The 23,889-nt window shown below is 35.7% G+C and overlaps 2 protein-coding genes across 3 annotated transcripts in view; one reads left to right on the forward strand and one right to left on the reverse strand.

Annotated features, from left to right (window-relative positions):
- The window catches only part of LOC131435331 (uncharacterized), a 416,567-nt gene that overhangs the window by 268,600 nt on the left and 124,078 nt on the right, over positions 1-23,889 (reverse strand). The gene's annotated exons all lie outside the window — the stretch shown is intronic.
- Positions 5,086-14,740, forward strand: LOC131435326 (alkaline phosphatase-like). The gene is made up of 3 exons (XM_058603085.1): positions 5,086-5,480; positions 5,546-6,227; positions 14,118-14,740. Exons 1-3 carry the CDS (start codon positions 5,094-5,096, stop codon positions 14,732-14,734), a joined length of 1,686 nt encoding a protein of 561 aa, XP_058459068.1. The 5' UTR covers positions 5,086-5,093; the 3' UTR covers positions 14,735-14,740.

The raw sequence follows: 23,889 nt of genomic DNA on the forward strand, positions 1-23,889 counted from the left end.
CATGCCAACAATCAGGGCGATACTTCAATCGCTAGTAAGGGAGGGCGAAACTATTTATTTTCTTTATTTTAGATGGTTTCCGAACCATTTACTACTGTAAATAGCAAATTAGACGATAAAATTACTCGCAGATTTATCTTAGTCGCGAAAACCAACCAATTTTACGAAAAATACGCAAGGGCCTAACTTCATAATTCACACAGGAAGCATAAAAGTTACCAAATCGAATAAGGACGAAACTCCTTTTATGTTGATTTATTCAGAAGATATAGAAGGAAAGTGGTAAAATTTGCATGCCTTTTAAAGACGAACAAACAGTTCATCGTCTAATCAAAAATTGATCTGAGAATATACGAAAATTTCTAAATAGGATTTGAAACCAAAGTCGAAACATTCATCGACGGTTGTTCTCCATTTGCTGTCAATGTTAGATTCGACCTTCTTTGAAAAACAGTTGATTTGATTGCGCTTTCTTTACATTTTAGTTTGTAACTCAGGGTTGCCAAGTTTGCTCGTAATGTTATGAAAAACAATGATTCTTCTATATATGAAAGATAAACTCAAGATTACAATGTCCCATTAGGCTCATCAAAAAATGTTGGATCAGTAATAGTGAACCAGTGAACTTAGTAATAATGCAATGTTGTTGACCCTTTGTTAATAAGCGTCGATAAACATTAGAAAAGGATGGTAAAATTTCATAGCAACAATACAAGTTTGGAAGGAAGTAAACATTTGTAAACATATCGCACACAATTTATTGTTACTTCCATTTACTATAATGTAGTTGCAATATTTAACAAATTATACAGAATTCAACAAATTATACAGTTTCTTAGTAATAATTTTAATTGATTCTTGCTTTCCTGTTTCAAGATCCACTCGATATGCAGCAAAATACCGCGATTTCTTTCATATTGCAACTACATTAATTCTACATAAACAAACATTGCCATAGTTACGACGCATGTAGCGATTCGACGCTTGTTGTTTTGTTTCTAAGGGTATATTCAGTAGTGTTCTAGTTCTATGTTAGATGCATAATTTATGCCAGTTACAAAATTTAAATCTGAATTTTATAACAAGAAAAACTGGCAGCCCCAGCAGTGTTTTACTCGTGTTTCAAATATACAAAAAATAGAACGACATCGTAGACCAGTTTTAAATTTGTCAGAAGAACTGATCGAATAAATAAAACTAGAACGGCTTGCTGGGGATTCGTTTGTTTCAGATTGTTTTGCTCTATTGTAGATCTTCCATATAGAACTTCTAGCTGCTGAATTTGCTCTAATAACAATTAAACTGCAACTGACGGTGAACCGATTTCACTGAGGGGTCCAATTTGAATGGTTTATGAAAAATCATAGACTATTCCATCTTGAGTTTATCTTTGTTTAAATTACCATCAACAAATATTTTTTTAGTATCCGCGTCATTAGTTTGGTTATACTATTGATATTTATATTCCAATAAAACTGTGTCTGTTTTGTATATCACTAGTTTTGTATATGTTAAATACTAATGAAATAACCATTATGGCAAATTATGAAGCACGAGTTTCATTCCGATATATGTCAACATAACGGTGTTAGGACCGTGGACCATCTCGCGAGTTGTTTTAACGTTTAGATAAAATTTGACAGTCGAGCAGTTATTTCCTATCGAGTAGTTAAAGTAGTTAAAACTGCGGCCCATTTCAAAGTATGATGAATGGAAAGTTGTTTGGGTTTTTTTTTGCACTGAAAATAAAATGATATCAAGTAGCTTATCAAACTTATCAATACATCGGAACGGAAGAATAACTTTGAGATAAACTTACTTCGTTGGAAAATGTATTTAAAACTTTTTATAGGGGCATTTTCTTTGACTGAAAGTATAAAAAGAAATTGCTTTCTTGCCGGGTTATTCCAAATAACCACTCGAGTGTAAAAATTTTAACTTAAAGGTAAGCTATTTTGCGAGCCACAGCCTAAATGTATGTTTTCCATCGGCTGTGCATTTTCATTGTCATGTTTCCAAAAGGGTCAATTCAGATTAACCTTACAGAAAATTTTTCGAATGTAAAACAAAAGGGAACGAAAACGACCCAATGCGGCCAACATTTGCATGAAATCATCTTCGATCATTAAATTATATTGTTCGTTTTATCGGTTCCAAAAATGATTTCATCAATTTTCTCAAATTCTATTCCTTTTGAAACATCACAGCCTTAAAAGTTAACTAAATTGATCGCGTTGCAATTGCAAGGTGACTTACGTACTTTGAGCACACTAACAGATCGGCTGAAAAGTTCGTATCGTTTCTATGAGAGGGCGCCACTAGAATTAAATCCATACCAACTTTCAAAAGATACGTGTATAAATTTGACAGCTGTCTGATTATTAGTTTGTGAGATATTGCATTTTGAGTGAAGCTACTTTTGTTATTGTGAAAAAAATAGAAAAAAAGGAATTTCGTGTGTTGATGAAACACTACTTTTTGATGAAAAAAAGTGCCGACGATACCAAAAAATGGCTTGATGAGTGTTATCCAGACTCTGCACCGGGCGAAGCAACAATTCGTAGATGGTTTGCAAAATTTCATACTGGTCATATGAGTACCGAAGACGATGAACGCAGTGGACGTCCAAAAGAGGCTGTTACCGATGAAAACGTGAAAAAAAATCCACAAAATGATTTTCAATGACCGTAAAGTGAAGTTGATCGAGATAGCTGACACCCTAAAGATATCAAAGGAACGTGTTGGGCATATTATTCACGAATATTTGGATATGAGAAAGCTTTGTGCAAAATGGGTGCCGCGTGAGCTCACAATCGATCAAAAACAATAACGAATTGAAATAAAACCGATTTTTTTCGTCGATATATAACAATGGACGAAACATGGCTCCATCACTTCACTCCGGAGTCCAATCGACAGTCAGAGTGGACTACACGCGATGAACCGAACCCAAAGCGTGACTCAACAATCGGCCGGTAAGGTTATGGCGTCTGTATTTTGGGATTCGCATGGTATAATTTTCATCGACTACCTTGAAAAGGGAAAAACCATCAACAGTGACTATTATATAGCGTTATTAGAGCGTTTGAAGGACGAAATTTAAAAAAAAACGGCCTCATTTGAAAAAGAAAAAAGTTTTGTTTCATCAAGACAATGCACCGTGCCACAAGTCGATGAAAACCATGCTGAAATTGAACGAATTGGGCTTCGAATTGTTCCCTCACCCACCGTATTTTCCAGATTTGCCCCCCAGTGACTTTTTCCTGTTCTCAGACCTCAAGAGAATGCTCGCTGGTAAAAAAAATTAGAAGCAATGAAGAGGTAATCGCTGAAACTGAGGCCTATTTTGAGGCAAAGGACAAATCGTACTACAAAAATGGTATCGAAAAGTTGGAAGATCGCTATAATCGCTGTATCGCCTCTGATGGCAATTATGTTGAATAATAAAAACGAATTTTGGCAAAAATGTGTGTTTCTATTAAACGATACGAACTTTTCAGCCGAACTGTTATGTCGCTTTCGACCTCTTCAAATACCACGCCTACTGTTTAGTTTTAACATTTGCCTTCGCAAGATTAGCAACGTGTTAAAACTTTGCTCGTCCATCGCAAAAATCCAACCTACTCGCATGCAAAGTAGTTTAAATTGATTAGTGTGGCAAAACTAACGGTTACTACTGTAAAAAAAAGTATTCGGCGTACGTCAGATCGGGAGGGGTTGCAAAATTGTCGAATAGAGTTGTCACCTGTTGTTCAAAGCGGAACCCAAACTTTTCCATCCAAGATTTCGCCAGAAAGCTGTGAATACCGTGTACAATCACGCATGAAATTAGAAAAAAACTAGCAGGACTGTCAACTTACAAGACAAACTTTTGTTTCCTTTCGTCAAGCAGTACAAGTGCTCCGTTCTGTTTTGGCCGGATTTTTCATCTCGTCAACGTCTTGCTCAAGAAAATATACCCTCTTCCCAAAATTCCCGAGCTACGCCCAGTAGAAAAATATTGTGACAAGTACAAACTCAAGAAGTAACGACGGTAAACTGACTATATGCTGTTCGTTTGAGGAAAGCCACCAAGGAGACAGTAAAAAACTTAATGGGAAGAGTCAAACGAATGGCATGGATATTCGCATTTGCTAAAACAAGCACGAGTGAATATTTTCTCTATACTCTGTATAATTTGCAACAGCTTTGCACAGGATTAAGCAATGATTTATTGTTAAAATTTTTCTTCATGTCTATGAGAATTTTTCATAAACACATATGCTTTGACTATTCCTCAGATAGATTTTTGGAGTAGCGTTCATCGCGAACACTGTTCACTGTACGCACATGTAGGCAAATGACTACTGAATCAAAACAAAACCTGCAATGCTCTAGTAGGGTATGTACAGATAGGCAGATACATCTTCAAACGCGTTACAACTTATTGGTTTTGAAATATGAGCCGTTGGTCTGTACTTTTAATACAATAAAATGTTTCGTTAAATAAATGAATTTAACAAGAAGGTATGCAAAACTACATATTGTAATACGTAAACATAAATCAAAACGAATGAATCTTGTAGAAAATCTTTTAAAAGGATCTCCAATAAACATGAATATACACTGATCGAAGTAAATAGAGTGAAGCGTCAACCTTTTCCTCGTACATCTCGAAAATCCGAACTACTCGACCGTTTAAACATATTTTTGATTGTAACACCCTTTATTTCTGATAAAGGGACGCAATATTTCAATATTGACCATTTATTTATCGAACTAGACCCACAGTTCAGATAAAAAGTGAAGCCGTTCATTAGTGCATAGCAACTACAAGCATACATTCCGTAACCGAACACACGAAAAAAGTGCCATAATCAAGAAACACAAAATCTGGTAATAGTAGAATAAAACAGAAATCGACGTAATCAAACAAAGCCCAAAATCTTCATCGCTAATCGTTTATCGGTTTTGACAATTAGATATTATCTGTTTCACAATGGTACGAATTTCCTTTCTCATAATTTTTGTGATAAGAACTGCATTGATATCGGGCCTTCGTGTTGAACGTTTTTAGTTACTTACGGCAGGGCCACAACGGCACACACTAGGGAATGATGACTACCGTTTCGATAGCTCTAGTATGTCTTCATCTAGTCCTGCTAGCAGAAGTTTATTCAGCCCCGGAAAGATCCCGCGTACAACCAGAAATAACTCCAGCTCCCACGCCTTACCCTACACACCCAATGGATGATCCTGAGTGGGAACCTCCCCAGGGACCGCAGTTGGAACTGGACCAACACTATTGGATCACTAGCGGTCAACAGTTGCTCGGTGAGCAACTGTCCAAGAATCGGGTCGATTTGAATGTCGCAGAAAATGTAATCATCTTCATAGGCGATGGAATGTCGATTGCTACACAGACGGCAACCCGGATGTACATGGGTGGAGAGAATATGCGTCTTGCTTTCGAGCAGTTTCCGTACTGTGGATTAGCGAAGGTATGTTAAATTTACCCCATAAGTCGGCAACAAAACTATTTAAGCACCCTTTGGTTTCGTCTTAGACCTACTGCATCAACTATCAAGTTTCGGACTCGAGTTGTACGGCCACAGCGATTCTGACGGGTGTGAAAAATAACTATGGAACTATTGCGGTCAGCGGTCATGTACCGTTGATGAACTGCGAGAAGAGCTTGGTGGAGGAAAATCGCCTTACTTCCATTCTACGATACGCCCAACAGGACGGTCGATCAACGGGAATTGTAACCAACACTCGGATAACGCATGCTACTCCAGCTGTGGCGTATGCTTTTTCCGGTGCGCGGTACTGGGAAGATGATGAGAGCACACCGGCCACCTGTCCGGATATCGCTAAGCAACTGATTCACGGAGAAATTGGTTCCAATTTAACCGTGGCCATGGGTGGTGGTTCCAGACACTTTTATCCGGTGGGATCAACCGCGGCGCACGGTGCCTCCGGTCATAGACAGGATGGTCGTTTTCTGACGCACGAATGGTTAGAATCGGCTTCCCAGCGAGGTGAACGAGCCGTTTACGTCCACGACAGACAGAGTCTGTCCGAAGTGAACGCTTCGAATGTGGATCGGTTGCTGGGTCTCTTTGCGTCCAATCACATGAGCTACCGGATGGAGTTTGCGGTGCAGGAACCAACATTGGAGGAGATGACCGCCAAGGCTCTGGAGGTACTGCAGAAAAATGATCGGGGATACGTGCTGATTGTAGAAGGTAAGGAGTAGTTTCTATTTCTTCAAGAACAGATTCATCCAAACCTTCATTGGTTGTAAATGTTTTCATTCATTTGAGTTTCCGTAGATATCCATAGAAAAACTTCCAATTTCTTAGATCCTGTCTACAAATCCGTACACGGAACTGCAAATCAACCTAATTTTAAGTACATTCCACCCAATTTGGGGGTTTCGTTCAATAAACTAATTTTAGGTAAAGTGGCTCTAGGTAGTTTTCGTAAGACACGTGCAAAAAAAACTTAAAGATGAGTTATATTTACTCTACAGTTGAGTCGTATTGACTCAATTTCAAATTAATGCGATTTACTTAATTTTAGCTTATTGAACGTGTTGGGCGGTTTTGCTCTTTGTATTTTGACAACAATTGAAGGAGTGAATGAAAGGAAGTACTCAAAATTAAGTAAAAAAAAGTCAAATAATAGGTAGTTTTTATTTTCCGTGTAGGGTCGTAGAAAATTTTCGGATCCGTACACGCTCTTTGAACATAACTCATGGTTTGAGTTGCGATTACTCAAATTCATAAACTGGAACAATATGTCAAAATTTGAGTATGGATTTGAGTAAAAAAAACTCGTTGCCATGAGCTCTCTCGCATTTATTCATACATTAGAGTAAGCGTTGAGTTTTTAAACATTTGAGTGAAAAAGATACTTCTAGCAGTTCAGCGCGTTTTCATTTTCGGAATATTCTTATCGAAACGAAGAATGCAAGAATACGTCGCTTTCCATTGCCGTTTCTAGATCCGGTTTTGAAAACATGAATCAACGGCAATCATAGATGTTTTCAATCATGCTCAGTGAAAAGCGCAAGATAAAGATATCAAAATAATTCAATTTTTTCTCCAAACCGTTCAAAAGGTTTGGAATCACTATTTTGCGCATTCAAAAGAAAGAAAAATAACTTTGTATATGAAAATTACGGATAAAAATTTCTTCATTCTGAGAGCAAGGAACTCAAAATTTGAGTTGAACTTACTCAAATTTTGAACAGATCATTTTTTTCTTATTTTTAGTAGAAATTACTCAAGTTTTTCGTCCCTTAACGCAAATATGAGTAGATAGGTGGTAACTCAAGTTTAGAGTACGTACACTTTTTATGAATTTGAGTGATGTGTCACTCAATTTTGTGTTATATTCAATGAGACTGTACGGAGATTTCCGTGATCTGCACGCTTAGAAAAAGTTACTCAGATTTTGAGTACTAGTTACTCATTTTCAAACGATACATGGAAACGTCAAAATTTGAGTAGTTACCCGTGATTATTATGAGTAATTTTTCTCTAAACTTGAGTTTTACGTATCGAATCATTTTAGGATTACTATTTCAGGGAACTGTCGAAAAATCGAACGAAAAATTTTGTGATATCATTTTCTATTTTCTATTGCTCAAATTACGTGTCTGTGGTTCATTTCGTTGGTAATTTTGTGGAAATTTCTATGGCTACAATAATACAATGCAGAAAATCTTTAATGAAATTGACGCTAAAACGGCGAGGAAATTGCGAGGTAAAGATTTAGAAATAATTTTGAAATCTAGAATACCGAGTACGTTTTAAAACTATTCGAGCCATATTAACAAGGTTGTGGCATGATAATTCATGGACACGCGAAAAAATTCAAAGAGCCATAATTTGAATACCAGTTGGAAATCAGACCAACCTTTCTTGTGTGTGGTTCACGATACCAAAGATTTAAAAGCCTGTAACGTCATATAGGAAATGTCCATCGATTATTCGTGAAAGATACAAGTCACGAACCAATTATGGTTGATAATAATTGAGAACCAATTCCGGAAAACAATCATCATTACTTATCGAGAATAACAAATCCAATGTTTTTTAAATCATAACTTTCTTTGAATCAATAATAATAATAAGTGAATTCCCGCAAATTTACGGAGGGATGTCTCACTTCCAGAGGTAGAAATAATAAAAGCTCCCAGAGATAAAAAAGTAAATTATTAGTAGCAATAACACAATTTACAATTCGTCTTGAGTTATTCATACTGTACTTACTTTGTAACTCAAATTTGAGCAATTAAGGAGTTACTCTAAATTAGAGTTGTTCCACTTTTTCTGTAGATGAGTGGGATCTTACTCATTTTTGAGTAACTATTTTTAAGCGAGTGAAATCGCTGGTGACACCAGAGATGCCAGGTAAAACTTTCAAATATCTTCGGACAGGGTTTCAAAAGTCTGTAAATCCGAGAAAATGTCTGCGGACTTTCATTTCTCTATAAAATATGACACACAAGACTGGCTTGGAGAGCAAAAACAACAACAAAAAAATTGCGCGGCCAATTGATAAATCTGTTAATTTTGACGAAGATCTGCGAAAAACTTGAAAAAATGTCTGTATCATTTCATAGAAAATCGGCAAGTTTGCAGATAAATCTACAGACCTGGCATCTCTGTGCGACACTGACACTGAGTCACGATGTAAAATACCCTGGTGATCATGTTTTTCTATGTGTTAGTGCGGTTGTCATTTTATTTTGGAATAACAGAGAGACGTAAAGAAGAAAAAACATAAACAAATGACGTTCCGGGAGTTTCTTTTATGAAAATATATAGAGTTGGTTCTGTTTGCGAAAATATTGACAGTGAAATGCGGTGTTTGGTTCCGGGATGTTCCAATCGTTTTCATCACCTGCATTTGAAATGCCACCCACATCACAATCACTCCATTATCCATAATAACTGTAATAGATCAGTGCGATCCGCCAAATCCTTCCTCCAACGAAATGAACAGAATCGAATGTGTGTAAAATTTTCTATATTTCGACGTTACCTTGCAAGCCCTTGAAAAAAAACTGTTCAGATTGTCAATTAGTGCCAAAGATTCGCCAGGCTGCGCGACAACTGGAGTAACTTAGAAGTGAAATCCCGATCTGAAATGGTCGTTTGTTTATGTTTACATGCTTGAATCCCGGCGCGCCATACTTAATTTCGTGAGAAAATTACCAACACAACCAAAACTGTCTTATCACGCCACCAGTGTATTTTACGTCGTGACACTGAGTTACTAGAGTGACTTATAGGCACTCTATGAGTTACCATATTCACAGATTGTTCTGTAAAACCACAGATATTCTATCCTATTTTGTCACACACATTCTGTGTCACAGAACACAGATTTGATCAAAATTCACAGATTCCTACAGATTTTCATGAATATTTCATAAAAATGGCAGATTTTCAAAATGTTTTTCACAGATTATGATCGAAAATATGCCACACAGATGGTACACAGATTTTTCAAGTTGAAACACAGATTTTAAAATGGCAACTCTGCACTGACACTGAAGAACACTGCTGGAAAAACCTTCTGCATCAATCACCTTGGGATGATGCAGAGTGCAGCGAGAAAGAGCCGGTAAAATCGATTAATTCTTCAATTGCACGTCTTAATTAGGTTATAAGCAATTCCCACACTCTCCCTTCTTCCTAAACAGAGATCGTGCATCGTGCCGGAAAAGATTGAGTAGAAAAGTACAGCAACTGCAGAACTATACAAAAACATTTCCCAGAGCTGCAAACACCACATCCTCTGTGTTCCCTTATGTCGTTTTCGTTTTTAAATTGCACTACACCGGTGTAGCGAAAGCTGCACCTAAACCGTTCGTTTTTACCAATTGCACTACACCAGTGTTACACTTTTTCTGCACCGATACCACTGGTGTAGCACTCATGAAAAGTTTGGTGTAGCTCTGTGCAATGGAATCGTTTATTGTAGTCAATGGTTACTGTTTATGTTTTCGTCATTTTTGTTCGTTTATTCATGCCTCAGTGTAGCACTGCACCGGTGTAGTGCAAATTAAAAACGAAAACGCCATTACTAACATTCACTTGATGGCACGTTTCTGCTCCATTTCCTCATTGTATTTTCTTACACTGGTTGTGACTTGAAATCTGGACCAGAAAAAAAAGTACAATACAATCCATTCCTTTGCCGGGCGATTTACACAGATGTAGAAAATTCTTCAACTTCATCACTCCAGTCACCACAACGAATCATAAACCCTCTTCCCGAGTCCGAGAAGTGATTGATGCCATTCGACTTTTGCATCTGCCCAACGGTTTACCACTGCTACCGTTCTGAATTTGTTTCCATGTCCCGAATGCACCGGTGCAAATGGACCAGTCCAAGAGAACCAGAAGACAAACGGGACAGTCTGCCCAGTTGAGATGACAGTCTTTTGTGTATGTGAATGACAATGACAATCAATGGTTTCGAATGGTTTGTCTGACTGACTCGGCGAAGTAGGTTCTGAGTTTCTGTGCAATAATTTTCAAATACTGTTTTTCGACTCAACGTAGATAATTTCGACCCAAAATAAATAATTTCGAGAGCTCTGAACACACAGTGGCAGGATCATCCAACGAATCACGTCCAGTTGATATTTCTGAGCACATAGTTTTATTTCATTTTTAGATTAGAGCAACACTTGGTGACTTGTAAATTTATGCTACAACCTGAACCAAACTGTGAAATGTTTTATAGTTATTATCTAAGCTATTGTCACACTCTCCCATTGTAAGAAATGATTTTAAATTCTTCGGTGATCGTTTTTCTTCATTTAAATAAAAAAAAATTAATTTTGCGTCTAAAACTCCATGACATGAAATTCGTTGAAATAAAAAAAAGAATACTGATGGCAACCGCCGCGACTTGAACCGAGAATCATTCGATCGCATGTACATCTGATAATCGACTGAGCCACAGAAGCATGCATCTGCTTGGCTGGAAAAAGGTGCATTTAAATTCATACAGTCGCACCTGCTAGCAGAACGCAAGTTACAGTCGAAACCAGTAAAATTCAAGCTCATCTAACATTAAGTCATTACAAATAAAATTTTCCGTCACTTGACAAATTAGGTCTTTATAAATTACATCGTATGAGGGATTAAGTAACCTGTAAAATTCAAATGTTTTTGGAGTGTATCTACTAATCGATTCGTCTCAAAACATGATCACTATTTAACACAATTGCACTACTATTGAATGCTGGATGACTTCATAATTAGTAATGTTCACTTGTCAGTTGTTACTTTAGTAGCGTAAACTTCGCTGGAAGATTTAAATTGAGCTACTGGATGAGACAAGTAGTTTAAATTGAAATACACTTATACTCAGGGAAGATAATGTCTAATCCGAAAAAAATGTCAGTAAGTGTCAATCAAAATGAACAAATTACTTGGCAAATTTATTGAAAAGCTTCTGAATTTTCAGTGCTAAAGTTGCATTGTTTGCAAACAATTTTTTATTCCATTGACAACCAAGCTTTTGTTTGCTTTAGAATTCAACATTTGATTAATAAATAAATTTTTCTGCTATTTTTTGAGAAATTCTCATACGATCCTTCTGTACCGTTCGCATCCACCAGCTTTATTCCACTGAAATGGGACGGCTTGGAATGTAAATATATGTTCCGAGTGTAAAATATGGCAACCGAGCTGCAGTGTGTGCGGGTTTTCTGCTTCCATTGGGTTGAATCCGGCGAACCGCAGTTCCACTGAAACACGGAGAAAAAAGTAAACGTGCACGTGTGGCTGCCGACCGGAAGAAACTAACCGTTTCATTCCGTACCCTGCCAGCCATGGTAGCACTTTTACTGATATGCATAATTGCTTGCTGCCGCAAAAGTCTCGCCTCAGAGGAAGGAATCACCGGACGAAACTGACCAACATTGTTGCCGAAGTCGGAAAAGCGGAACATGAATAAATTATTAACGGGGGTGCACTTCTCAATTTTCACATTCCGGTAAATACCTGCAAAAGTAATGTTGAGCGTTTTTTTTTACACCAAAGCTTCGTACTTTTGGAAAATATCCACAACATTGTTTTTATCGAATTTCGTCTCTAATCCTACTATTGTCATGAATATAATCACGATGGTAATTTTGTGTTATAATGCATTAGTAGCACTAAACATTCTAAATTTCCACCATGGAGTTTTCAAAACATAATAACGTTTAAAATTACTCGAACCCGAACAAACCACTGATAGCTGCCAATCGATGTTCATTCACCTCATCCCGCAAATTTGTAAATCGTAAATTTCGTTTAAAATCTACTCAGGTTTTATGTCGTCATTATTTTTGACAGTAACTTGGTTCAACATAAGGCAAACATCAGGGAAAGCCCATGTTAACAGTCCTACTGTGCGATATTTTGCAAGCGCGTTATGGGAACTACTTGAATTCACTTTACCCAAAATTAGGTTATTGACCGTAACCCCGAAATTAGGTGAAAAGTTCTCAAAATTGGTAGATTTTCGATTCCATGTGGGTTTTACTCGAACCTGATATAACCTCACAAAATGGGTAGAATGATTGACGGTTTACCAGATGGCATCACAATTGAACGAACTTTTTATGAATAAAGTTAATGTTTGACAGCTAGTTTTCACCTAGAACAGCACCAAAACAACTTGCTTTTTTCCAAAAGGAAAAGAATCTTCCTGTTTCTGTGGTTCCCTGTTATAAATTCGAAAAGCCTCTCGGCCAATATTGCTACACTTTTTTTGGAACAAACATGGTTCCGGAAAACAAGAGAGAGAGAGAGCAGTTGCACTTATTGGCAACAGAGTTGCCAGATCATTATTGATCTATCTACATTTGTGCCAGAAAATTGTGATGGGGTTTGATTATAGTGAGAAAGAAGAAGGTCGCACAACCACAATTCAGTGTATTTTTTGGTAACTATGACCTGTCAAGGTTAAAAAAGAAAGGGCTCAGGCTAAGTTGATCATTTGGTGAACCAAAAATTTACAATGCGTTAGTTAGGCGTATTATTATTTGTATTTGGTGCAAATCTCGGCAATTATTTTGCCGAACGACAATCGTCCTGCTCATTTTGTTAGGTTATGTCATTTTCGTGTTGAAATTTCACAATTTAAAAACAAATATGCTGCTAAATTCATTCGTTCCAATGAATTAAAATGATGAAGGCGTTTAAAATTTGACCACGTTCCTACATGGTTCGGTTTTAGAATGTATCCCCCTTCAATAGAGCAAACAAAGATGAGACCCACATAAACGAATTTATGTGTGGCAAGTAGAGAGGTTGAAATTTGGAGCAATATTTTTTTTTGCCTGGTGCCACCGTAACAACCTAGACTCAAGTGCAACTCAACTGTCAAAGATTGGTTCTACTGAGTAGGTCTATTTTACGTCTGTCAACTGCATCTGCAGACGTCGAGCACGTCGAGCATTGCTTGAGTGACTTCCCCGGCACTTTCTCACGTATCTTCCTTCCCGTTTCTGTCCCTCATTATTTCCTGCCAGAAAAAAAAATGCCATGAGTGGCAAAACCATCTGGATGAGAAATGGAGCAATAGAATAAAATTCATTTCCTATTGATTTGCAGTGCATTTTGCGATGTGGTCTTTGCACCGTTCTTCCTCCATTGTTTCCCTTCTTGTCTTGTCATGCCAGCTGAAATACAACCGTCCCATCAAAAAAAAAAAAAAAAAACGACGAATCAGTTTTTCAAACAGAAGCGCCAGGAATGTGCCATAGTGGAAGTGAATTGTTCATTTTTCATTCGAGTCGAATGTTGACCTTTAAGGTTTCGAATTGAAAGGAATGCTTTCGGTTTGGAATTGTTCTGGGCTGACTGTGCAAGTACCATCTGATACTTCCCGGGCGATGAAAGATAGATCTGTGGGAGTGTGGGTGGCATCAATGCTTGTCGTTTTCATCTGTCCGGATACTCGGTGAATATTGGAATAAATGAAAATGTTACAAATCTAACGGTGGGTGAAATCTACAAAGCAATGTAGTACTGAAACGAACCTCTTCCTACGAGTACTTAGAGCAAATATTACAAACCAATAATTGTTTTATTCTTTCAATTTTATCCAAACAGGCGGTCTCATCGACCATGCCCACCATGCGAACGTAGCCCGGTTGGCCCTGGACGAAACGGTCGAGTTCCATCGGGCCGTTCAGCACGCGGCTCGCACGACGGACGAACGCGACACGTTAATTGTTGTAACGGCCGACCATTCACACACTCTCACCATGGGCGGTTATCCGGTGCGGGGCAATAACATTCTGGCAACCGGTGATTTCTCACGCCTGGACCGGATGCCGTTCTTCACACTTACGTACGCAAACGGACCGAGTTACTTCCAGCATTTCCCGCCGGGTGGAACCGGTCGTACGAATCCTTTGTCGATGAACTGGCAGAATCCGTTTTTTGCTTATCCCGGTGCGGTTCCTTATGAGGACGAAACCCATGGCGGTGACGATGTAGCTGTGTTTGCACGAGGACCACATGGCCATCTTTTTACCGGACTGTACGAGCAGCATTTGATTGGCCATGCACTTCTGTATGCCTCCTGTTTGGGACCCGATCACATGAGGAGATCAGATGCCTGTCAGGAACGGCTCCGGGGAATCAGTGACACGCAAACTGCTTCGTCCAGTTTGATAGCTATAAGTATTCTAATTATCTACATGGTAGCACATAGACAATATTAAATATCAATTCAGTCAACACACATCTCGACATAAGGGCAATCAATCTTCTCCGGTAAGAAGAAAAAAATAATCAACACTTCCACTTGATTATGAACTTCACCAAGCAGGTACCACCTGTTGCGTACGGTTCCCCGGTCGATAATTCATTCCCCTTCCCAATCGGTGTGTCAACCCAATCAGGATAAGAATTGTTCACGGATACACGGATCAAATTCTACGCAGCGTCCATTCCGCAGTCTCCACACATGAAGCAGTCGGTCTAATTTATTGCCAGGAAATTGAAAAATCCTTCAACAAATGACTTATTGCTTACAAAACAGTCCAACACCTGCTGATTCCTATTTCCACGCGGGACCCCTTTGGACAATGGTAGAACTCGAATTGATCCGAAACCAACTCCCATTGGGAAATTCCAAAGTAAAAGCTCATAAATCATACTCTCGGCTGCCATTCGCCGCGTTCAACAACTGGATCGGAACGGATGGCAATCATTCTTCCAAAATTTGAAAATAATGAATATGATGACAACCCACCCGAAACACTGCCAGACTGATTTCAGCATTTCAAAATTGTAATAGCGTTATGCTGCATCAGTAGAGCTCTGTTGATGAAATTATTGACATAAATATTTAAAATATGCTGACAAAATCATACTCGAACAAAATCCGTTGCGAACTGCTACCATATTTGTCGAAAAAGATTTAGAATCGATCGCTAGATGACGTCATTAATTGAAAATGCGTCATATGTGTTATCATTTTTTTCCGTTTTACCTTCACGGAATCAGGAAACTACTTGATTTAAGTACTTTCCAACCAATTTTGTGGATCCGTTCAGTAACCAGAAATTGAAATTAAAGAGCTCTAACAAGTTTTCCCCTATGACCCATGCGACCAGGTAAGTTATATTCACTGAACTCTCGGTTGATGTTTCCAGAAAGCCGCAAGAGCAAGTGACAATTTCTCTTTGTTCACTTTCTCTTCTATCAATTACTCAGAGGTTTCCACGTTTATCACTCAGTTCTTTGCATAAAATGATACCCAAAACATTAGACTTTCAAACAGAACTGTGAAATCCAAGAAAATATTTATAATCACATCACAATAATCGAAAGAGAAAATAAACAAAAAGAAACTGTCACTTGCTCTGCCAGAATTCCGGCAAAAGTCTGGCAACGATGCAACAACCGTTTCCGGCAGAGAATTTCGTTTAGCGGTTCTAGGTCCTAGGTTTCTTTTCTGTCGGATTCTTGCCATACAAGATTGGCAGAACCGATTTGTATCGGCTCTACATTTTTAACACATGGATCAATAAGTCCCGAGACTAACAATGGAAACAACATTTTTTTGCAAAATTTTTTTTTATTCATCAACATAATCACCTTTTAGGGTGATACAATGGCTCCAACTTTTTTCCAATTTTTCAATACCATGTTTATAAAAAAATTTATCTTTCGCTTCAAAATAAGCTTCAGTTTCAGCGATGACCTCCTTATTTTAGCTAAATCTTTTTCCCTGAAGCATTTTTTCAAGATCAGCAAAGAGCCAGTAGTCACTGGGGGCTAAATCTGGCGAGTATGGGGGGTGGGGAAGCAGACCAAAGCCCAATTCGTTCAATTTCGCCATTGTTTTCATCGACTTGCGGCAGGGTGCATTTTGTTCCATCGAAAGCAATCGCGGCACCCACTTGGAAAAAAACCTTTTTCATGCTCAATTTTTCATGAAGGATAGTAAACACACTTCCATTGTGACTTATTGATCCATGTGTTAGCGTCTTGGTTTCATTTTCTCAATAAAAAGTAAATATGAAAAGCAATAAGCTATTGTCCTTCATATATACTAATTATGGAAGGTGTGTTTGCCAATAACATTGCATCCTCACTACCAAACATACCCATATTTCAATCTCATTTACCTCGTCTCAAGGTTCGTTTTTTGTATGTACATGCGAGATTGAAGAATATTAAATGAAGTCGAATAAAAAAAACGTAAAAAAGGAAGAGAGAAATAAACAAGATACGTACGGGAGAGAATGACGCAATTTTGCTTGGACAATTTTGACAGTAGCCGGAATGCAGCCAGCCTTCTGACGGTTGCCAGAATTCCTCACAAGCGGGGTAGTTTTAAAAATGATGTTTTTTCTTTCATTTGCTCTTTCAGTCATTTGCAGTTTTCAGTGAAAATCCCATAGTATGTAGTGTCGATATTCAACCGAAGCAATGAGAATCGAAAATGACAGAAAAAGGTTTCACAATTACTTTTAACTGTTGGTGCTCGAATTTGTAGTAGTATTGGTTTTCAAAGAGGTTCTGGGATGAAATTACTTTAAATTGTCATATTTTAGTCACTATTTATAGCCAAGCGTCACAGATTTTCAATACATCGATGAAAGAATGAGAATTGAAATTCTGCTGATGGTCCCCTAAGACAAGACCTGACAACTGGCTTCTTATTCTTCCTTCCGAATCATCCTTCTCGTCATTTTCGCCCTGTGGAATAAATACCAACGTATCGGCTACAGTGTAGCCATATTCATAGATTTTTTTAATAACTATGCTAGGAAAAAAAATTTTACATTTCAATTTTTGGACTTTAGGTTTTTAATTTGAAATAAACATAAAACGTGTTTTGGTGAATGCATTTCTTTATTATATATTAATGCTTAAAACAATTAATTGAGCGTTGATGACAAAACACGAAATATCTCATGTTGAACGCGAAATCGAATCCATTGTTGACGTATTACCGGATCTTTAAGAAACCGGAAAAAGACAAGTTTGGATAGAAATACTTAGTGTGACAACAGTGTGGAACACAACAGTTCATTCTTCTCGTAAAACTAAGCACACTTTCGAGTTTACACTAATTTAACAAATCTTTTTTGGTTACACTTTAATTCACTAAAAAGAAAAACGGCTTGATGCCTATTTTAATTGCACAGTCTTGCCACTATAAACATTTATTACCAATGAGATTGAAAAAAAGTGAAACATTCTCCGGAAATTTTCATTTTCATTGGTGAGCTAAAATTATACATTTTAATAATTTTTTTTCTGATTTTCTTTGTACTTGGCATCATTGCTCGCGTACCCTGCAAAAGTTTATTCTTTTCACAATGTGCAGGTGGCAACATCAAAATCGGCCAATCAGAAACTGGTCCATTTTGGAACAAAAACAGCCCCCCCAGATGTCAGATCTTGTCTTAGATGCTCCCTGAAAACGTTAGTTTGTTTCGTCTTGGCATAGTGGAAAGAGTGACGTTGGCAATTATTCTCTCTCATTTTTTCAATGAGAAACGAAAATGTTTCGTCTCTCTTCGTTTGTTCTGGTGTCGGTCATTTACGAATGAAGTAGTAAAATATTGAAAATGAGACTGTTGGATTGGATTCTTTCATTGAGAATGCGTGACAATTTTAAGCTCTGCTTCTGAAAAACCAACCGAGAACTGTTAAATTCCTTGAAACTAATAAAAACAGGTCATCTCTAATTTCGTAAAGCTCAAATGGTACATGAAATATCCGAAAACAATTTTTTGATGGTTTCAATGGTAGGTTCATCAAACAAACACTTTTCACGAAACTACGGTTGAGTTTGCACTTAGCAATTGGGGTATGAATTATGGTAAAAATTGATTCGATTTGCAGTTTAACAACGTTGAAATTAGGTTCAATACTGTCTTCTAACAAACGGCTTGACAGTAGTTAGGATGGAATTGGGGTTAGATTAGACATAAGCGATATAAGACGACCAATTAAGTCATTTAATTTATAACTAAAATTCTCTTATCATTGATTTTCTCGCCTATAGCAAAATTGTTTATGCTTTGTTAAAGATCAAAATCTTTGGCATGAGCTGACTGACTCGATTCAGATACAAAATTCAACCAAATATGTTTTGAAACTTCCCAAAAGGTACCCCTGAAAACACAAAAATTTGTTATAATGCAAAATTATCAAAATAATATTTGGTTCCATTTGAGTTTTTTACATGTTATACTTAAGGTATCATGAAAAACGAAAATATTACAGTTTTGGTAGGATTCGACGTAAATGTTCCTATTATGTTTGTTTACCTTTTTTGTAATAAATAGGTACGGAATTCGCTCAAACTAAAGAATTTTTTTCTAAATATGGAAAAGCATGTTTTATTCGTATTCACGTCATCCAGTTATGTCTCTGTAATCACCCATCCGTCTATAAATTATTCAGAGTGTCGTGCCTTGGTGTCTGTGTTCACACTTCAGAGCTTTGCAGAATTAGAATGAATAGCAAAATTAAGCGGAACGATTGCAAAATTTTATAAAATAACAGATAATAGAAAAATGTAGAGCTTACGAAAATTCGTCAATGCTAATTAGTAAAAACATGCAACAATAACAAAAACAAGCAAAACTATAAAAATAACAAAATACGTAAAAATTGCAAAAATTGTGAAAATTGTAAAAATTGTAAAAAGTGTAAAAATTGAAAAAATTGTAAAAATTGTAAAAATTGTGAAAATTGTAAAAAATGTAAAAATTATAAAAATTGTAAAAATTGCAAAAACTGTAAAAATTGTAAATATTATAAAAATTGTAAAAATTGTAAAAATTGTAAAAATTGTAAAAATTGTAAAAATTGTAAAAATTGTAAAAATTGTAAAAATTGTAAAAATTGTAAAAATTGTAAAAATTGTAAAAATTGTAAAAATTGTAAAAATTGTAAAAATTGTAAAAATTGTAAAAATTGTTAAAATTGTTAAAATTGTTAAAATTGTTAAAATTGTTAAAATTGTTAAAATTGTTAAAATTGTTAAAATTGTTAAAATTGTTAAAATTGTTAAAATTGTTAAAATTGTTAAAATTGTTAAAATTGTTAAAATTGTTAAAATTGTTAAAATTGTTAAAATTGTTAAAATTGTTAAAATTGTTAAAATTGTTAAAATTGTTAAAATTGTTAAAATTGTTAAAATTGTTAAATTTGTTAAAATTGTTAAAATTGTTAAAATTGTTAAAATTGTTAAAATTGTTAAAATTGTTAAAATTGTTAAAATTGTTAAAATTGTTAAAATTGTTAAAATTGTTAAAATTGTTAAAATTGTTAAAATTGTTAAAATTGTTAAAATTGTTAAAATTGTTAAAATTGTTAAAATTGCTAAAATTGTTAAAATTGTTAAAATTGTTAAAATTGTTAAAATTGTTAAAATTGTTAAAATTGTTAAAATTGTTAAAATTGTTAAAATTGTTAAAATTGTTAAAATTGTTAAAATTGTTAAAATTGTTAAAATTGTTAAAATTGTTAAAATTGTTAAAATTGTTAAAATTGTTAAAATTGTTAAAATTGTTAAAATTGTTAAAATTGTTAAAATTGTTAAAATTGTTAAAATTGTTAAAATTGTTAAAATTGTTAAAATTGTTAAAATTATTAAAATTGTTAAAATTGTTAAAATTGTTAAAATTGTTAAAATTGTTAAAATTGTTAAAATTGTTAAAATTGTTAAAATTGTTAAAATTGTTAAAATTGTTAAAATTGTTAAAATTGTTAAAATTGTTAAAATTGTTAAAATTGTTAAAATTGTTAAAATTGTTAAAATTGTTAAAATTGTTAAAATTGTTAAAATTGTTAAAATTGTTAAAATTGTTAAAATTGTTAAAATTGTTAAAATTATTAAAATTGTTAAAATTGTTAAAATTGTTAAAATTGTTAAAATTGTTAAAATTGTTAAAATTGTTAAAATTGTTAAAATTGTTAAAATTGTTAAAATTGTTAAAATTGTTAAAATTGTTAAAATTGTTAAAATTGTTAAAATTGTTAAAATTGTTAAAATTGTTAAAATTGTTAAAATTGCTAAATTGTTAAAATTACAAAAATAATAACATATTTTAGATTTCATAAATTTCGAACATTTCGAAAACTATAATGTTCAAAAATTTAGCAAAAGACATAATTGCAAAAATTAAAATAAAGAATTGAGAAAATGCCAAAATAACTAAGACCACAAAAACTTCAAAACCAGCAAATAAATATCAAAAATTTAAAAAGTTACATATGTCGCACAAATGGCATAAAAACAAAAATAGATTCAATAGCTTAGTTAAAATATCAACTAGAGCTAATATTTCAAGAACAGCATATATAACAAAACTAACAAATTAAACCTTTTTAATCCACCTAGTGGTGTAATGATGTCTTTCTCATTTTACTTATATTTTCAAAAACATCACTAGAAGATTCTGTCAAGGCGTTTCGAAGAAAATATCCCTGTGAAACCGAAGTGTTCGGTATTTTTTATCCTCTTGATGTATTTGTTATATTTTAACAGTAGCAGCAAAACAATTTAATAGAAGAACACACAAATTACAAGGATATTAGAAATTTTGAATACATCGAAACAGCACAAACACTAAAACTAACAGTTTGAAGAAATATAAGATTTTTTTTCAGCAGCTAATGACAAAAACAGATTGGAAGACTAACGAATGCCTCAGCGAAATGGAAATTTGCGAAAACAGTTAACACATAGACAGAACAATTTCTCCCGGTAGGACAAGTCACAGGTTCGAGCTACGTCTTATTTCGCAAATTTTCATTCCGCTGTTGTAAATATTCAGTGTAATTTGTTTTTCTCGTTAAATTCTACCTCAAGACCTATAGCTTAACAAGACTATAAAATAAATCGTTGGCATTGAAAAGAGTGAATCGTCAAATAGATCCAGAGACAATGAGCAAAAGAACCAAGAATTGAATGTAGGAAAAATACTAAAAATTCTAAAAATACAACAAATTTTACTTACAAAAATTATCAAAAATAAAATAAGGATTAGCCGAAATATATTCCATATATATTTCTACAGTAGAACTCTTTGATTTGCGAAGTAATTGTAAAATTAGAATGAAATATGAAATGATGCATCATTTATCATTCAAAATGATTTGAGCTTACCCGATCGTCAAACAGTTAGCACATTCACAAAGGACAGTTGGGGAAGAATGAAAACATAGTAACATAACAGTTGCTCAGAACCAGTTCGTGTAAATCGTAACTTCATAGATCATTTCTAATGTTGATGTTGCCTTGAATTTATGGGTATTACTTCAAATAGGATTGTTACTGATACCGTTGAATGTTGCACCAGTGTTGCGTTCTGCTTAATTTCAACATTCATCACCATGCGTACCAAAACCAGCAGGACTTCAGAAGTACACATTTCATCCACCCGCAAAAGGCAACCGGGCTCCATGCAAATGGCTAGCAAATTGAATTCGAATCCTTTGATCAAATATGTAATAAAATATATCCCCAGTCCAGTCCAGTTCAAACAAAGCAATACCTAGAGGCGTCCAACAGCTGGTCGCCTATCCCGGAATCCTCGTTTAACCTTCTAAGCCCATATCGTGCCGAGCCGGATCCAGCGGTTCGCCTCACCGCGCAGGCCAGCCCTATAATCTATCGCACTTCATCACGTTTGCACCCACGTAAATTGAAATACACGGAAATGCGTGCCGGGTAGCCTTCGGAATCCTTCAGTTCTCCGCACAGACGAGTGTTTGCTCAAAAGGAAATTAATTCCAATCCGCTTCACTCGTTCTTTGCCGGAGGAGGAATCAGGTCCCGAGGCGGAGGACAATGCGACGAAGAAAGTGCCAGCAGAAACAAGCATCCAACACCCGGCGGAAGGCGGAGGAACATGGCGAGCGGCACATCATGGGTTTCGAACAACAGACAATTGTCAACGGATATGTGTTTGTTTGTGTTGCTGGCTGGTTGGTGTGAACTGAACAGGCTTCGGATCTGTGTGCTGTAGGGATCTATTCCATTATTGTAAGCTCTGATACCGACGGTAAGAAAATACTGCCGGAACATGAAATTATTTGCACATATTTTTGGCCTGGAGATGTTCAAGCTTAGTATTCTTACATGGGTTACATGGCTGAGGAAGTGTCATCCGAATATTTCGGTTTTTACGAAACCAACTAAACATACTAACCGAACACCACGCATACTGCATATGTTTTGCATGTTTTTCTTTCAAAACGCAGTTTGAACATCGGATGTGAACGAAATCGTTCCCTTTCAACCATGGCATCACTGGTGTCTCTTCCACATACCGGTCATAATAACAATGGATGTGAATAAACAAGTTTAGCTGTTTGTTCTCCCACTCTTTTCACCATTGCGAAAATATCGCCGGATTTGAATTTTGCACCGAAGCAACGAACTGTCCTCTGAATGCTGGAACCTACATCACAGACTAACAGACAGGACACTCAAATTAGATTCTTCAATCATTTTAACGGTCATTTCGAATATTCCTTTATTTGGGACAGTACTCACATGTGTCATGATGGCGCCACGTTACCCTATCAAAAACATCCTGTCTGTCATCTAGACTGTGTTTATTTTTTCATTTACCAACAGAGTTGCCATTCATACAGAATTACCTATAATGTATTGATTTGTATACGTCCATGCGAATTTCATGCAGGATACAGATTTAATACATATTGCCAAAACTATATACATAATTGTGCCTACTTCTCATCCTCCAACGCAAGACAAAATCGAACCCGTTTTGTTACAATATTTACTTGCTTCTGGTCTGCCGCCACTTAATTTCGGGTGATAACTACCAACACAATAAAAAATAGTCTAGATGAACAACGTTGAGTCAAATAAATGGTTACCTTCCAACATCGCGAAAAAGTTAAATATATTATCAACGTAATCCAATAATTTATTGTAACGATTCATTTTCAAATATTTTGATGAAATCAGGCATCACTGCAAGCAGCTGATCGGTGTTGACAAACGAGGGGAAACCAACTAGTAAAAAAACTTTTACATAACACAAGGGGTGTACAAATAGTAAATAGTTCGCGCAGTACAATATAGGTGGAGCTAGTGCATAACGAAAAATTTTTTTTATAAGAATTTACTCATACTGTCATGTCTGTTAGTCTGTGCCTACATTGTTTGCCAATGTAACGATAGTCATAAACACTCGGTGAATATCTATTTCGAAAAAAAAACTTTTTTTGTCGGTCTTATTGGCCATTCAATAAAAAGCGCGTTCTCCGGTAACTGCGGTAACTCGCAAACATTGCGGACATTTTGGAATTGCGAAAAGTGCGGTGTCCTGGTACGTGCGATTGGTTTGTGTAATTTATCGATTCTTTT

The sequence above is a fragment of the Malaya genurostris genome, chromosome 1, assembly GCF_030247185.1.
Source record: "Malaya genurostris strain Urasoe2022 chromosome 1, Malgen_1.1, whole genome shotgun sequence".
Lineage (NCBI taxonomy): Eukaryota > Metazoa > Arthropoda > Insecta > Diptera > Culicidae > Malaya > Malaya genurostris.